The sequence below is a fragment of the Opisthocomus hoazin genome, chromosome 2 (assembly GCF_030867145.1).
Source record: "Opisthocomus hoazin isolate bOpiHoa1 chromosome 2, bOpiHoa1.hap1, whole genome shotgun sequence".
In the NCBI taxonomy this organism is placed as follows: Eukaryota; Metazoa; Chordata; class Aves; order Opisthocomiformes; family Opisthocomidae; genus Opisthocomus; species Opisthocomus hoazin.
In genome coordinates this window covers 124,172,702-124,189,314 of record NC_134415.1, presented here as the reverse complement: position 1 = coordinate 124,189,314, position 16,613 = coordinate 124,172,702, and the positions used below count along the sequence as shown (strand labels likewise).

Here is a 16,613-nt window from a genome sequence, read left to right as displayed (position 1 = left end):
AAGCACCCCCAGGAGCAGGGCTCGGCTGTGGGCACCTGGAACGGGCACGCGAACCAGGCAGGACACGGCGGTGCTTTCCCAGGACCTTCTTCCAGCCGCCGGCAACTTAGAGCCGAGGGGCTCTGCGGGCGGAAGACAGCGCAGCTCTTTAAAATCTTTACATTTCTCCCGTGAATTCGCTCGGATCCTTTCTGAACAGCAAAATCCGAGCCAGAACAGCTGGCGCCCACAGCGTCCGACGAGCTCCGTGACTCGAATGTCCTCTGCCACACACTGCAAGGTTACCTCGGCCCCGTTTCGGAGCTGCCCCCTCAAGAGCCACGGAGCTGGGGGGGAGGGGGTGTCCTCACCCACCTCTCGTCAGCCTCCCCTCTCCTCCCTCTCCCAGCACCGAGCCTGAGAGGCGGCGTTCGGACACCCGCTCCCTCGCAAGGCTCACCCGGAGGCGAGGAGCTGACGGGGCGTCCTGCGGACAGCGAACCCCCCGCCCCCGATGCCTTGATCCGAAGGACGGGAGAGCAGCAAGCGAAGAGTTTGTCCCCGCCGCCGAAGCGCACAGTAAGGAGCGTGTGGGGCACTCGAGGGCAGACACGAGAGCCGCGCCGCGTCCCTCGGTGCGGGGGGAGCGGCGGTGGCGGGGGCTGCAGAGCCGCCTCAGGTGCCTCCCTCAGGCTGCGCCGGCAACGAAAATAAAACCACCAGCGCGGCGGAGCCGGAGCGCTCCGCCCGCCCGGGACCCCCGCCCCGCTCCCTCCCCGGCACCGCGGCTGAGCGAGGGGGCTCCTCCAGCCCCCGACGGCCGCCTCTCCCCCTCCCCAGCCCCTCACCTCCTCCTCCGCCGGGCGCTCCGGTGCCTCCTCCGCAGCCCCCGCCATGGCACAGCAGGCAGCCCACCCCCGTCCGACACCTGCGGGCCCGGGGCGGGGCGGCGGGGGGAAGGAGCGGGAGAGCGGGCGGCGGCCCCCGCCCTCCCGCAGCGCCCTGGCCGCCCCCCGGGCTTGCGAGGGGGGTTATTCCCCGGGAGAGGAGCCCTTCCCGCGGGCGGCAGGACCACCCGCTCACCCCCCGTCCCTCCATGCCACCTCCACCGCGGAGGGGAGCGGAGCGGTCCGTGAGGTAAATGCCCGGCTCCCCGGCGCTGGCAGCCCGCTGACCGGCCATTCGGAGCGGCCCCAGGCTCCGCAGCGCCCGCCCGGTCCACTCAGAGCCCGCCCTGTAGCGCCGAGGGACCGGGTGGGAGGCGGTGAAGGTCGCTGGGGCTGTTTTCACCCGAAATCTAACGACACCCGCTCTGCCCTTTCGCAGAGACGCGTGTGTGGGTTTATCACGGCACTGAGGCTGACTCCGTCCTCGGGGCAGCAGCAGCTCCCCCCAGGAGAATGGGCGTGCAACCGCGCTCCGCATCACAGGGCGGGGGGGGGGGTGGAAATAAGGCATTTTGAAGTATGAATCCTTTCAACAGTGAGAGAAGAGGGTTTAAACAAAGCAACAAGCACAGGAGGGCTCGGCGATCTGCTCGCCTTGGGAAGACGACGACCAATCTGTACACACGGGGCTTCACGGCTCCCAGTGCAGAGCTCTGCTGTTGACAGGGTCCCTCGGTGGGTACTGGATGGGCACTGCAAACCGCACCATCGGGTACTGACACGCAAATCCTGCGCAACCTCCTTTGACAAGAATAATTACAGCAAATCTGTAGATTTCTGAAAGAACAAGGCATTAAAAAATTTCCTTAAAAACTGACCTTCAACACAAAGCTGAAATCGTGGCCTCAACAGGCCTTGTTCAGAAGGCTCTGTAGCTTTTAGGCTCCAAGGGGTTCCTAAAGGCTGAGGCCAGATGGGCTTCAAAACAGACGCAGACTGCTCAGTCCCTTAGCCTCAATACATAATTTGTTCTAAAATACCAAGCTAGATACAAGGTATGCACGTAATAGTCATTCAACATTTAGGTTTGTTGTCTCTTCACACAACATCCTCGTAACACGATCGATCTTTGTTACCTGTATTTGCCTTTTTTTTTTTTTTTTTTACAAAGGAAAAAACTACAGAAAACATTTCCTTTCTTTGTTCTTTCCTAAGGCTATTTCAATTTTGCTGTAAATTATGTTAATGCACAGGCTTTACTCAAAACAGTAAAGGCTTGTGAAGAAACAATGAATAAGATAGTATTTGTGTTTCACAAACTCAAGCACTGATCAAGCTAGTTTTACTGTTGTTTGACCAATGCACAATAGCCATCTGCAGCGCTGAGCAAGAGATTAGGCTGTCCAGACACCACAGGTAGCTAATCAGTCTTTACAAATTGACCAAAACCAATTAGATTTAGGAGAGCCCTGTATTCATTCCAAAGATTTTCTCCAAATTAGGAAATGAGTTATCCAATCACATTTTGTTGCCTTTTTTTAAAGGCACTTCTAGTCTAACATGGGATTAGTGCAGTCAGCATTGCTCTTGACTTCTTAAAGATTTCCTCTCATTTCGTAATTAAGATAATGACACTTTCAAACTGCAAATACACTCCGAAGCACACCAAAGCTGTAGCCAGGAACAGCTGACTTCAGTAAAGCACAATATGTAGCCAGACAGAATCGAGCTATCCAGTCTTAAAATACTGGTAGCAGACATGAATCAGTGCTGAAATACCAGATACTTACTGCTCCTTTCCAAAAACATGACCTTTTGATAATAAGTAAAATAGATTTACCTACCCTAACATGATCCCCCCCTTCAATTTCAATCTTACAATGGTTATTTCTTTGAATTTTTGTGTTGCAAATGCAGCAATAGTATACTGTTACTTTGACATTTCATGCACCTTTTAGATAAGAACAATTAAGCTAACAATCAAGCATGTGTGGTTTTGTCTTAATGTAAGACTAAGTATTAGAAATTCAAAAGGACCAATCAATAAAATTCACTGTTAAGGAAGCTCTGCATCTGTAGGTGACTTGTCTCTTCAATTTTACTAGCGGACTTGCCTGCACGTTTCTTCCTACTCCTGGAGATCTGGCAGGCTTTTCATGTAGTAGAGGAGTCAGTGCAAGAGCAAAAAAGAAATTTAGTTGCATTATTTGCGACATAAACCTAAATGAGAAGTAACCCATCAACTTTTTAGTGCTGAAAACAGTTAACTGAATAGTTTTCAGAGATTTGCTTTCTGGATACATGGAATAGATGTGTGCAGTTGACTTCCATTTCACTCCCCTCAAACATACCAGGAAAGACGCTAAAGCAAAAGTTTTACAGCTCTAGGACTGAAGTAAACACATCCCTAGTTCAAAGTAACACACCATTTAGGTGGAATGTGAGTTACTAAATCATTTTCTATTTATAACAAAACCAGGAAATCACAAACCCATGTTTCATTTAACCACGCAAAAGTAGTACAAACCCAGCAATCATCCATTTGCATAGGCAGCACAAACTAGTCAGCACTCATTGAAGGCCTCAGGATAAGTCTTACCTAGAGATTCTAGTTCCATTCACAAACTCACATGCTCCTTAGCAAACACAGTACAAAATATTTAGTCTTTATGTTGATTTCTCCTTTAGCAAAACATGGAATAGTTGACTGCAAATTTTATGCCTCAAGTACATGAATAGCAAAATAAAAGATTTGTATGGAAACAGGGTGGGGGGGGAAAGAAACCTCCGTTTTCAAACAAGGATTTTCAACATCTTTGAAACTTGGCCACATGCAATTAGTGTCTCAATCAGCTGGCCAATTCAGGACAGAGGCAGATACATAGTACAAAAACAACTGTGTCCCTCTAAGCCACTATTCCTGTATGGTAAACTCCAGAAAAGCTGAAGTTTTCGCATGACAAGGGGCTAAAACTGGATCTCTATCCTAATCAGCTAGGTAGTTTAACATCACCCTATCTGTGAGACACCCATAGCAGCACAAGAGAGGCAGAAACCACTTCAACCACTGGTAATAACAATTCCTTCAGCGCTGCCTTTGAGGCATTTCATATGCAGTATGCACCAGACTACCTCACTTCTGTCTTCTCGCACATGCACCTACCACCATGTGAAGACTTGGTAGAACATTACACGGCAGATCTTGTGATGAAAGTTAAATCCTGAAGATGCCGATACTGAAGATTTTCAAGCTAGTTAAGAGTTCAAATGTGAGCTTCCCTGCAGCATGTGTTGCCTAAATGTTACTGAGACGAATGCAAACCTCACCAGCTTACACCAAAATGTTAGTGAAACCAAGCAGCTCAGTTTCACTCTAGTCCAAAGTGCAAAAATAAATAATATTTCTCTTAAAAGGTGCTATCAGTAGTAATTAAGTCTCAGAGGACTGTTCTGCCTAAATACACTCATTAAAGAACTAAGAAGCTTTCTACCTAAGGAAGTTCTAAGGATGACCTGTTGTACTGTTACCTCTGCTGCATTATACAGCCAGGCTCTGACCACCAAGTTCAGTTGAAATCCTTCTATTATAGCAGATGATAGCACAGCACACATTTTGCTCTCTAAGAGCACAGTACGTGAGGATGAGAGCACATCCAGATACTGCTGGTTACATTTTTGGTTTTGTCTAGTTGCACCTGTACGTAGTTTTTGGCCAGTTAAAGGCTAATTTGATCTTGTACTTTTGATAGCGTTTTTTTGCTCATTCTTCAGCTGTCCATTAGGTGTAGCAGCAGTTTTATAGTCATTGTCAGGTGCTTTTATCACTAAAAGTCTGAAAGGTTCAGTTGTTTTCCGAAGTCTCTGAACAACAACAGCGTTTTGCAACTTTGCTTCCTCTAGCGTGAGTGTCTCATCTCGCAGCTCTCGAAACGGCAGCGAAGTAGTCAGTATGAAGGGAACACTTCCCTCTGATCCTTGATACTTCGTTACGAAGTCTCTGACATCGCTTATTCTGAGAAAAAGAAAAGAAAACTCAGCATTAGAGCACTCCAATCCCAACAAAGACCATATGCAGAACAGACACCACAAGAAAAGAACAAGATGGAATATAGATGGGGTGGTATCCCAAAGTGCCTGATCCACTTGGGAGGCAAGGACAAAGGTTTGCATGCTCTGAGAAAAGTCCCAAGGGAAAAAGGATGAGTACCTTACTCTGGGCACTCCAGTGCTTCACTATGGCTCAGACGGTACTTACACAAGCCTCATGTTCCTTAACCAGCTGGTGGAGCTCTTACCCGAGGTTTCTGTGGCCAAGAGCAAGAATAAAGATGACCCTCCAGTGTGTGGTGCATGTAGCAGAACCGTAACAATACTAAAGAAAAAGGGTTTGCAAAAATTGTCTGGATAGCTTATGAGTTAATTAGGTCTAAATATAGTTTCTTTCCACCAAAGCAGGTGCAGCAGTGAATTTGTTACAGACTCAAGGCAGCAAGTGAGCAAGACAGAGGTTTTGTTGTGGAAGAATCAGGACTGACCAATTTAATTAGACAATTAAGATGACTGTATACATCTGTATCAGTAAAATAAACATAGTGTCAATGCCCATTCTCTGATCCTGAGGCTAACTGGTAGACTCCAGCCACTGACAAATTGTTAAACTCATTCTTCTTCTTCCACATGCACAGGGTAGCCCATGGGGTTTACTGCCTCTCGGGTAAGGTCCGTGACCTGCGCTAACATCTGAATCAAGCCTAGATATTGTTCAAGAAAGTGCTGGATGGCTTGGGGGAAAGCTGTCTTAACAGATTAGCAGCACAGATGACCAAATTTTCATGCCTTAGCCACATTTATTAAGACAGATATAGCCAGCATCTAACTGTTGCGCACACAGGCCTCAATTAAGAGACAGTGCTTAGTCTTAGCAGCCTCCAGCCTGAAAAACCTCAAGCAGCAATAAATTTCTGGTTGGACATTTACAGGTGTCCACATGCATTGTATCACTGTTCATTGGGTCTCAAGAGCAACTCAGGCAATCAGCCACCAGCTATCTGCTTTCGGATGAGCAGGTTCCTTCCCAGGCTCCACACATCATGCTCCAGAGTGACAATAACTTAGCAACTACTCAAGAATGCACACAACTCGCTTCAAGACATCACTGTGTGTGCTATTCCTACAGCACTGCTCTATGAGTTGCTTCACTCTCCTGTCTCCCTGATTCCCCATACTGCAGTATTACAATGCCCCCTGCACTTTTGCTCCAATGTTGTAACTTCAATCTTCCATCAGCAATCAAGGCATGTCTAAAGTAGTAGTTACTGTGGCATGTACACATTCTAACTGCAATAGGGTAAAAGTAACCAATTTACCGAGGCACTGCAATGTATATGATACAGGTTATTTACTTATAGTTTACTCAAGAAATAGTTGACACTTTTCTGCTTCTTCACTGAAAGGCGTGCTATACATGCAATCATAATACTTAAAGATATGTATTTTAAAAGTATTTCCCCTTATTCCTTATTAGCTCATACACACATACTGTATACAGCACAAACATGCTGGTTTTGTGGCAAGAGGATATGTTATGATGTAGTATTTATTGCAAACTACAAAAAAAAGCATCGCAGCAGTAAGGCTGCTGTTCTGCTTAATTCATGTCCCATCCTGCCCGTCCCCCAAGCACTTAGCAGCTGTTCAAACTGCTATTTACCACAAAGACAAAAAGCTTCTAAATATACTTAAATCCGTTAAACTCAGAATAATTATGATATTAAATCTTCCAGTGAAGTATTTATAATTAAAATAGCAATTGACCCTTCAGCAGTACATCACAACAGTATTTCAGTTCATAACTCAGGCCACTAACAATAATAAATTAGTACAAGAAAAAGTTACAGTTGTTAACCTTTAGCTGCGGAGTTTTTCTTCCAACCAGCCACAGATATACATAGTTTATCTTGACAGCAGCCTCAGTTGTATGAAATCTGTGATCACTTTAAGCTGCTTCACAGAGAAGCACAGGCAACATATCCTTTCCGTATTATGTGACTGTATAGTACTGGAGTAATTTCTCAAGTTACAAATTTGAGAAAAGTCTCCAAGGACGGTAGTTCTACAATTTAAACAGTTAACCCTACTTTCTCAAAGCTCCTGAATACACATGCCGTGCTGACACCTTCTGATGTTATCCCCATTTATAAGCCTCATTGGGAACTGGAAATTTTACTAATTAAACACATTGGATGCATTCTATTCTGTCCATGCCGACACGCCGCTGAAGAACCTCCCCTGCCTAGCACACTGACTCTGGCCCTCCCTAAATGTTCAGAAGGCTCCACTCTAAGTCACATCCGCCAGCTCCCAGGCGTGGTGCTGTCTATGTTCAATGACTAGCAGGCTTTTTTACTAAGCAATTTTCACCAGATGTAGTAATTTTGTGAGTGATCTGTCATCTTAAAAGCCGTTTCCTCTAGTAATGAGCAACACGCACCTTAACTTCCACTAACCCGCAAAGAACTCCTACAGCTTCCTCAGATTTTCTTTACACTTGGTTATATGCTGACTGTTAACATCAGTTCACATTCCTCTTTGGCTCCTCTCTTGCCAGCTAAAAGATTTCTCAAAAATTGGAAGGAGATTTTCTAGATAACATAGGACTGCTGTTCAGCTGTAAGTGAACTCAGGAGGTAGATTATTCACAGAACTTGGAGACTTCTGTGTACAGCCATAGGACAAATAGTTCAGACGTAAATACATATTACAGTGCTAAAATAAACCTTACCTGTGAGAAACATTGAATTTCTGAATTATCCTTTCTCCATCAGCTAACCAGATCTGGATGTTAGTGATAGGCTCCAAATCATTTAAGGGTACTAAAGGCAGGTGTCTTTTGTTGTCAGATCCTTGATGATCATCTCTTACTTTAGAGATTATCCTTGGAGTAGCACTGAAAAGAAAAGCCATAAGAGGTTATGCCTTCTGTGTACACATGTAAGCTTGAACATCTGCTTCTGGAGCTTTCTGCCATGTATCAGGGTGCACTGATGCCTTCTTTTTTTAACAAATATAGGAACACCGACATAAATGTCAGCTTTTTTTTTTTTTTTAACTGTATGCCAATACTTTCTCTTGAAGACTTCAACATTCTAAATAATTTCAGTTTGCTCATGTTAAACATTTTTACAAAATGGAAGGGAACATAAATATCAAAGGAATAAACACGAATACACAAGAGACAAAACAGTCTGAAGATTCTTCGTGTATTTTTTGTACTCTAATCACACAGGTGAAACTTTAAGGGGTTTGAGCATTGAATTTGCATACTCAATGTTAATTTTCACCGTAATGCGATTACAGTAATTCAATTTAACTGAATGTTGTTAGCCTTGATTTAGACCCCAGCATCATCCATTTCAGCTTAGAAGCATTACTCATCTATCAGAGAAATTGACTTCATGTGAAAATCCAGCCTGATGCACACAGCACTTGGATTTTATTTTTTTTTCTAAGGCCCTTTCAACAGCTGACCCTACCATAAGGGCAAAGATCCATAAAATAACTTGACAGAATATATGGACCTCAGTCCAAATGTGTGGTCTTAAGAAAAAAAAAAAAGTAGCTGCAAAAATTTTGATTCTGAAGAAATGTCTAGAGCTGAGCACTTCTTTCAGGACCAAGCTTGTTCAGCACGTACTGTTTCAGGCATTGTAAGGCCTGATCCAATGGGCACATCCTCAACTCGCGTGATTATAACCAGATGTTTGCCCACCAAACAATAGCGGCGATTTAAGGAATTACCATTTCTTCTCTGAGCTCAGCTGTGGTCACTGAATGCATGAACTTCATGGTGATTTGCTGAAAAGCTTTCTCTTTGCACAGAAAATTGCTGAGTTATTGTTTCTTGAGAGAGAAGTCAGTAACCAATGCCCATAGTGTAACAGTCATTTTAACCATACTACATCTCCTTCGTTGACAAACCCCATCCTTGCATCCTTATTTCTTGCACCTGTCTTTGTTTTAATAATAGATTGGCTGTGAGTTTTCCGCTTTATAATTAAACTAAGATGGCTAATGACTTTATATGTTCAGGCTAATAAAGTTAGAGTCTTGGCCTCAAGTCCTCAGTCCAAGGTATTACAAAAACTCTCATCATCCACTGCTCAGTTAAGTGCACTAACTTCTAGGCTATCAGCCAGCAGTTGTACTTTTTATTCCTTCCATTGAAACTCTCCAAAAAGAATGAGAATCAAGGAATCTCATTTCCAAGGGAGAGATAAGAGATGTTCACTGCAACTGGAGGCAGATGAGAGGCACAGAACTGACTGGTCTGCATTACACAGAAACCAGCTGGGGCACCAACTTGGCACCAACAAGATCCCAAGAGGCACATCTGTAAAACATTCTGGTACTCCAAGTACAAGTGATTTACTATCACCCACCTGCCTCTACCGATTTACTTATTGCACACCCAGCTTCTGTTGATGCTTGATCTCAATGTAAAATAAACCCTAATTGCCCTCCAGATCTAGGGAGGAAAAAAAAAAAAAAAACCTTGAGCACTAGCAAGATCATGTCAAACAGTCTCGGGAGCAGAGCAAAAAAAAAAAGTTCAAGTCATACTTCAGTGCAGCCATGACCAGCTCTCGCTGTCTGCTTGATCAGTGAGGTTCAGTTCCAAGCTCAGACACTGAAGTACAAGCACTCGTGTGTGAGCCAGCTGTCTCCAGTACAGTGGAAGCTGGAGAAGTCGTCAACCGTGCAGCTGCCAGGCATCTGGTTTAGCCTGGGCTGAACTACATTTTAGCCCATCAGCCACAGTTGTAGTTCAGACAACTGTCTCACATGGATACAGATTTTGATGTCATTCTCAAACTGACTCTTCCCTTACGGTTACATCTCAGGAATTTGTGGTAGGCACTGGAGAGGGCTCTTTCAATAGCAAGTATGTGTGAAACTGAAGCCAACACATTAAGCTAAGCTGCAAGAGAAAGTTAGCAGATCTATATTCACCACGGTTTAGAGCATTTCTACACTCGATAACTTTGCTCTTGTAGAACTGACAGATAAAGCCATCTAGTGGTGGGAGCTCCGACTAAAGCCACAAACCAAGAATCTAAGTCTCTTATGAGCCTGAGATCAAAGCATTATCACCTCTGTTAAATGCTTATTCCTTTTATAAGATTATCAAAAGAAGATGTAAACTAAAGATCAAAGAGACATAAAAGCCTCCTGTCAATTTCCTGAAAAGAAAAAGCCTAAGACTTAGGTATCATGCCTTACCCTGACTAACGTTAAGAAGCTCGACACAATGTTTTACCCTAGGGAGGTTACAGAGCAAGCCCACTTTGCTACAAGGGATTTCAGTCAATAGTTCCATTACCAAGCTCCTGAGGCAGTCTTTAAAATGCATTGATAAGCTTAATAGAAAAGTGTGGTTGAAAATCTTGTTATAGTCCCATACTACTAAATGCAGCTGAACAGTGGTAGATAAAACAGAATATACCCATTAGTTATATAAGTTCATAAGGTATATTGGACAAGTCTGGTAAGTCTCACTTGTTTCTCCTGTACAACAAAAAGGGAGAGGATCAAACTCATGGGAGCTATCTCAAAAAAACATACCATTTCCAGTTCCTCCTTTTTTCCCCTAACAAAGTTTTAATGAACCAGTCAGACCTATTCATAATGGTTCATCCACCACATAATCCACCCATCTGGGAACACTGGCAGAAAAATCTCTAGACTGTTAAAAAAACATTTATTTGATAAGCAAAAGTTTAGCTAGGTCTTAAGTTGAAGTAAACTGTTCATTCATTTGCCCCTCTCATTCAGCACACACATGCAACTGTGGAAAGGGAGTTCTATAACTTCAAACATGTTACAGGTCTCAGACAGCACTATTATTTCCCCATAAAGCTTTTCTGCTGAAGTAGCAGCATATGCATGCAACGGACATTTATTAACATCAGGAAGTGAGCACTAGTTTATGGAGTAAGAACACTTATGGCTTATGTTTCCAACATCAGCAAAAATGTCTACTCATCTTTAAAGAAAAGGCTCCGATAGCATAGCCCTGAACAGACTAGCAAGAGTAGGAGGGAAAAAGCGGCATTTTATGCAGTCTATAAAGAAAAAAAAAATTGCTGAGCAAGTTGTAGGATGTCTCAGTGCACAAGACCAGTCAACCGAAATTCACTAACATGTTTCCAGAACCTAACTCGCCTGTTGGGAAGCGAGATCATTACTCGCTGTAGGCATGACAGAGCACAACAAGCAACTGAACAACCTACGGTTTAGCACTGGTTCAGCAGCAGAAACCCAGCACACGAGATCTTTTTACTTTTGCTATATACAGGTCTATTTCTAGATAAAATAAGGTTAAGTTCTTGACCCTCATTTGCCCAGGATTTCAGTGCTACCAACAGCAAGTCTTGCAGCATATCATCCATCTCTCCAGTGAGAAGTTTCCCTATTGACTGTATCTACTCAAGCATGTTGCAAATGAATGGACTGTGCTACAGAAACAGACGAAACTGATAAAACATACTTGCTTCTGAAGCAGCCTGGAACCACCATTATCATTTACCATTATCAGTCTCCTACTCCACACATCATTGCCTCCTTCCCCTGCCTTATCTGTTGTGACCCAGGCCACGCTTTCCCTCAGCACAAGCACTGGCCTTAGCAGCAAGCCCTTTCCACTTCATCTGAACAAGGGGTTCACCCAAGGTTTCACCACAGTCTGCAGGTCACTACGCACTCCCACCTGTGAAGGCTTCCTGTAGGCCCCTGGTCACTGAATATGTTCTGTTCCCTTGGCTGAAGTCTGCTTTTATAGGCACCTAAGTCTCACACAACAGGGACATGTGAAGCAGATAATTTGGCTGGAGTAAGCAAAAGTCACAGGGATCAAATACATGAACTCCTGGCCCGCCCCTCTACAACAGCCTTCCAAAATACAGTACTGTTTGGTTATAAATCAAGTCCAGTTTTAGCATTGGCATTAGTGGCTGACACACTCCAACCACAGGGTCATGGAGAAAAGGAAAGAGGATCACTGTAACATGCTAAAATGTCTTACTGCAGGAAATGCATGATTAAATACTGAGGATTTTTAAGAGAACGCAAAATAACCTCTTACTTCTTCAGTTCCCCTTATGGGATTGTCATATTCCCCTCTTCTCACACAAAGTATTGCACATACAGCTTTAAAGATATTCTTTTCTCTTAAATCACAGAACAGAAGAGCGACAGCCTTTCAGCTGGAATCAGTTCTGCTAATCTTGAGACCCCGAACAAAGAAAGCCAACAGCATCCCATCTGTATTAACAGGAACACAGCCTTGTGGGAGACAGTTATCCCCCATGCAGCGCCCATTAGACACACCTAAACACTGCACTCAGATTTGGTACCCAAAATAAGACAAAGGTGTTGATAAACTGGGGCAAGTTCCATGGAAGGCTACCAAGACGCCCACAGGTTGGAGCGTTCGGCCTGTGAAGAAAGGGGCTTGTTCAGCCTGGAGAAGAGATGGTGCCGGGAGGGAACACCTAACAACAGCCTGCCAGCGTAGACAGAAGATCACCAGGAGGAGGGAGCCAGGCTCTTCATGGAGGACAAACTGAAACAACATACATTCAGATGATATAAATGAAAAATTTCTGTCCCATGAGGACAGTTCAGCACTGAAGCAGAATCACAGAATAGTAGGGCTTGGAAGGGACCTCTGTGGGTCATCTAGTCCAACCCTCCTGCCGAAGCAGGGTCACCTACAGCAAGCTGCACAGGACCTTGTCCAGGCGGGTCTTGAATATCTCCAGAGAAGGAGACTCCACAACCTCCCTGGGCAGCCTGTTCCAGTGCTCCGTCACCCCCAGAGGGAAGAAGTTCTTCCTCATGTTCAGACGGAACTTCCTGTGCCTCAGTTTGTGCCCGTTGACCCTTGTCCTGTCACTGGGCACCACTGAAAAGAGCTTGGCCCCATCCTCCTGACACCCACTCCACAGCTTCCACTCTTGCAAGACTTCAAGGCCCAGCTGGATAAAGGCCTGAGCAACCTTACCCGTCCCCACAGCTGACCTTGCTTTGAGCAGGAGCTTGGATTAGAGAACTCCATAGGTCACTTCCAACCTGAATTATGAGATCCTTTACCATAGATATAGTTTCCTTGAGCTGCTTTAACACAGATCATGTCAGACTACTCACCTTCCTAATCTGTAACCATGTCCAGAAAAGGGATGAAACATTGGCTTTTTTGATGACAAATACACTTTATCTTTTTTATCTTCCACTTTCACATCTACCTCCTCCTTATCAAAAACTTTTCGTAGCTCAAAAGGCAATTCCCTTAAGAAAAAAAAAACCCACGTCAGAAAAAGAACCAATATACTGTTTTCAGTATACAATATAGATTTATGATTAATACCTGTTCAATGTTTATCCTTTCAAGGATGATGCTTTTAAAAAAAAAACCACTTCACATTATTGATTAAGAGTTACATTACATGCATGACATAGAAACAATTTCAAGTTCCTGAACTGAAAATTAACTAGAAATCAAATAATAAAAAAGACATCATCGTGCAAGTTGTTGAATGATGTTCAAAGTCACCCAGCAGTTACCGCTCCAAAGCACATGATGCGTAGGAGGTTCAGTATTGCCATACGTTGCTGAAAAGGTTAAATTATTTTATCCTCAATGTAAAACCAGAAGAAAAAAAGATAACTGGCTTTTAAAGAGAAAGAACTGAGTTAAGACACAATGTGTTTAATTACAAAGAAACACGAATCTCAGCTTTTAAAAATTAGATCATCACTAATAGCTACACTCTTTAGTGCAGTAACATCACCTCGGTAAGGCTTTGTGTTGGGCAGAACACAGCAATGCCTCTGTCTATGAGCTCTGACGCAGATACTACATTTTCAGCTGGTGGAGCTCAGCTGCCATAGGGGCTGTACTAAGTACTTCTCTGCCATCAACGATTATGCAGGAACCATCTTGTAATTAGCATCTTCACAAGCAAATGATGGAAGAAAGGTGGCAAACTTTCGATGCATGCATGCAAAGGAAGCAAAGGGCTTTAAACAGTGCAGTTAATTGCTACTACAGCTAACACGGGTGACAGCCATAGAGAAGAAATATAGTATAAAACAGTATTTTTGATGGGCTAGCAAAGTATGGAAAAGACAAAAGTTACAATGGCTTAGTAATTTCATGTATTTGAAAAGGAGTTATTAAATTGTATTCTCCATAAAATTATACTCTCCACTTTTATGAGGCGAGGAAACAGACTACAAATTAAAGGCTTAAAATCACATTGCTTTGTATGGTCAACCTGCTCTTTTAAAGCAACACTGCAAGCACTAGTAGAAATCAGGATAGCATATTAATTTTTAACAGGGGGGTAAAAGCAAGATCGCTATATACACATGACTGAAATAGCAAGATTGTACTAGAAAAAATGTCTGAAATTTAAGACTGATCAGAATTTCTCAATGTTACATGGAGCAACTGTGCCCATTTAAGGCTTTTCATCAATAAAAAGAAAACAAAGACCATAAAACCAGAAACGCTCAACCACTTGTCCACTGAGTTCATTAGTCAAAGTACCATTTGATCAGTAGCTCTTACTGGGCACTCTGATTTATTCTTTATTTAATTCTACACCTGCTGTGCCCCCTACTAACACTGTGCTTTTATCTTTTTCATCAGCAACTGTAAGACCACTGCATCTGAAAGCTATATTAAACCTGTTGATGTTAAAGCAGCCATTAGCGCTGCAGGAACAGAGACAGGCAGTGGCCTACGCTCCTACAGGGATACTGCAGTGCAGCAAAGCCAAGTAGCTATGCAAAAAATCTAGAGCGTAAGCTAAGCGCTATTCAAAGCGCATTAACTGAGGCTGATTAAGAACACAAAACTTACCCTTTTTTAATGGAGTCCAAGAATTGCTGGTTTGCATCACCAGTGTAGCTCCTAAGTTCACCATCATTTACTGTAAACCCATTTTTCCAAAGTTTAATGATTACATCAACCTATAAAGTAAGAACATTTCTATTATAACACTGACATAAAACCAGCTTGGTATACCCACAGTACCCTATGACTGTAGATCATCCCCTGCATGGACTAAAAATACTGAGAGAAGGCTCACCATAATCTGCTTCGGCCCTGTGCCAACAGGCAGAGCAACTGCAAGGGGTAAGTGACATTTCTAAGTATCTTGTGTCAATCAGGGTTAGAAATAAACCTTCCCCCAATCATTTTGCTTTCCTAGGTCAAGAACACTCCTTCAATTCAGCAGGCAAAAAAAAAACCAAACCAAAAAAAACCCAGAAAGAACTGGAAGATCCCAGCCAGCTGCAACTCTTCAGGAGCTAATTTGAGAGCACACATGGCTGGTGCTGGAACACCAACTACCAGAATAGTCCAGCTGGGGTTTTATTAGGGTAAAGCCTTGTTCTGGTCATTCAGGAGGATTTTCTGAAAGTAAGGCATTGAGTGAATGCATGCAGAAGCCTTTCATTCAGCACACGCAGCAAGTACCAGAACAATTACTTTCAGACAGCCATACATTTATGTTTCCCTGGAATTCCTGGGTATATTTAAAACTTTGGTGTTAGAGGAATGAAAAAAATAAATTCTCAGTAATTCACTAACTTTGCCAGAGAACATCCACTACTTCAACTCACAGCCTTCACACTGTTCACTGAAATCTCTCTGACTTCAACATGGATCTATCTGGGATTGCATTTTCAAATTTACACATCATGCCATTTAAGGAAGCATCTGATCATCCAGGTGTTATCCCTGAAATAACATTGCCTTGACAGATACTCGGCCACACGTGAGGTATATGAAGCATCTACAAATGCAAAATTCACCTCAGCTGGAAATTAGTTTGAACTAGGCTTGATAGTACTTGGCAATTTTTTTTTTTTGTTTTGTTATTTTTGCAGGCTGACTTGTTAGGAGATGATTGCTACATAAACACACAGCATGTGCAGACTGCTGAATAAAATTCCTTCTCTTTTGCTTGGATAATCTGTCAAAAAAAGTATATAGCACTCAGCCAGATTAGATTTCTTTAAAAAGTCTTGTGTCTCATGGCACCAACGCATCTGGAAGGAGTTCTCATCATGGGAACATTCCTCCACAGTGAACCAGTTTAACACAGACTAATCATTCCACCCCAACTTCCCATTTAGACATTGACACAAGTACTGCCATGGAACATTGTTTCAGAACTGCAATTTAAGAAGGTATTGCTCCTGACACTCCTTTTCTCCCAGGCTCAGTTGGGGATCCATGAATATAATTCCCAGAAATGCCCACTCCAAAGTTCTCCTTGACGTCTTTATTCTACAGGACCTTTTCTCCAACCCCTTACCAGTCTTTGGTAACAGAAAAATATGAAAAGGACAGAATCCCTGAAATTCAAGCCCATGTTAAACATCCCACTACTACTACAAGTATATATATGAGAATAAAGGAAAAAAGCTTGGGCTATGCCACTGCACAAAAAGGGTGAAACTCTAAGCAACTTCTTATGTAATAGTAGTTGTCATTCCTGGCACCTCACAATCAGCTCACTCTCCGTACTAATAAAGCAGAAGTGCATTAGCCAATGCCAACACAAGTCCTAGAACAACACTAAAACCACTATAAAATAACAAGAGCCAGAAGCATAGGCCTGGTTGACTAAGAGATGGGAGACCATTCCTACTGCTGTCTGAATTCTGTGTGCA

At 43.3% G+C, this 16,613-nt stretch overlaps 2 protein-coding genes across 6 annotated transcripts in view; both read right to left on the bottom strand.

The window, feature by feature from the left end:
- Positions 1–2,965, bottom strand: part of MFSD2B (MFSD2 lysolipid transporter B, sphingolipid) — a 40,652-nt gene extending 37,687 nt beyond the window's left edge. Inside the window, exon 1 of the mRNA XM_075414913.1 lies at positions 828–2,965. Coding sequence (XP_075271028.1) covers positions 828–875 — 48 coding nt within the window. The 5' untranslated portion in view covers positions 876–2,965. The remainder of the gene's footprint in view (positions 1–827) is intronic.
- Positions 2,966–3,307: 342 nt separating this feature from the next.
- UBXN2A (UBX domain protein 2A) overlaps positions 3,308–16,613 on the bottom strand; it is a 342,165-nt gene continuing 328,859 nt past the window's right edge. For all 5 annotated transcript variants that reach the window (XM_075414919.1, XM_075414916.1, XM_075414918.1 and 2 more), the window contains 4 exons: positions 14,791–14,900; positions 13,071–13,211; positions 7,648–7,812; positions 3,308–4,878 (listed from right to left, as the gene is read on the bottom strand). In XM_075414919.1, the coding sequence (XP_075271034.1) occupies positions 4,590–4,878; positions 7,648–7,812; positions 13,071–13,211; positions 14,791–14,900 (705 nt within the window). In that variant the 3' untranslated portion in view covers positions 3,308–4,589. The remainder of the gene's footprint in view (positions 4,879–7,647; positions 7,813–13,070; positions 13,212–14,790; positions 14,901–16,613) is intronic.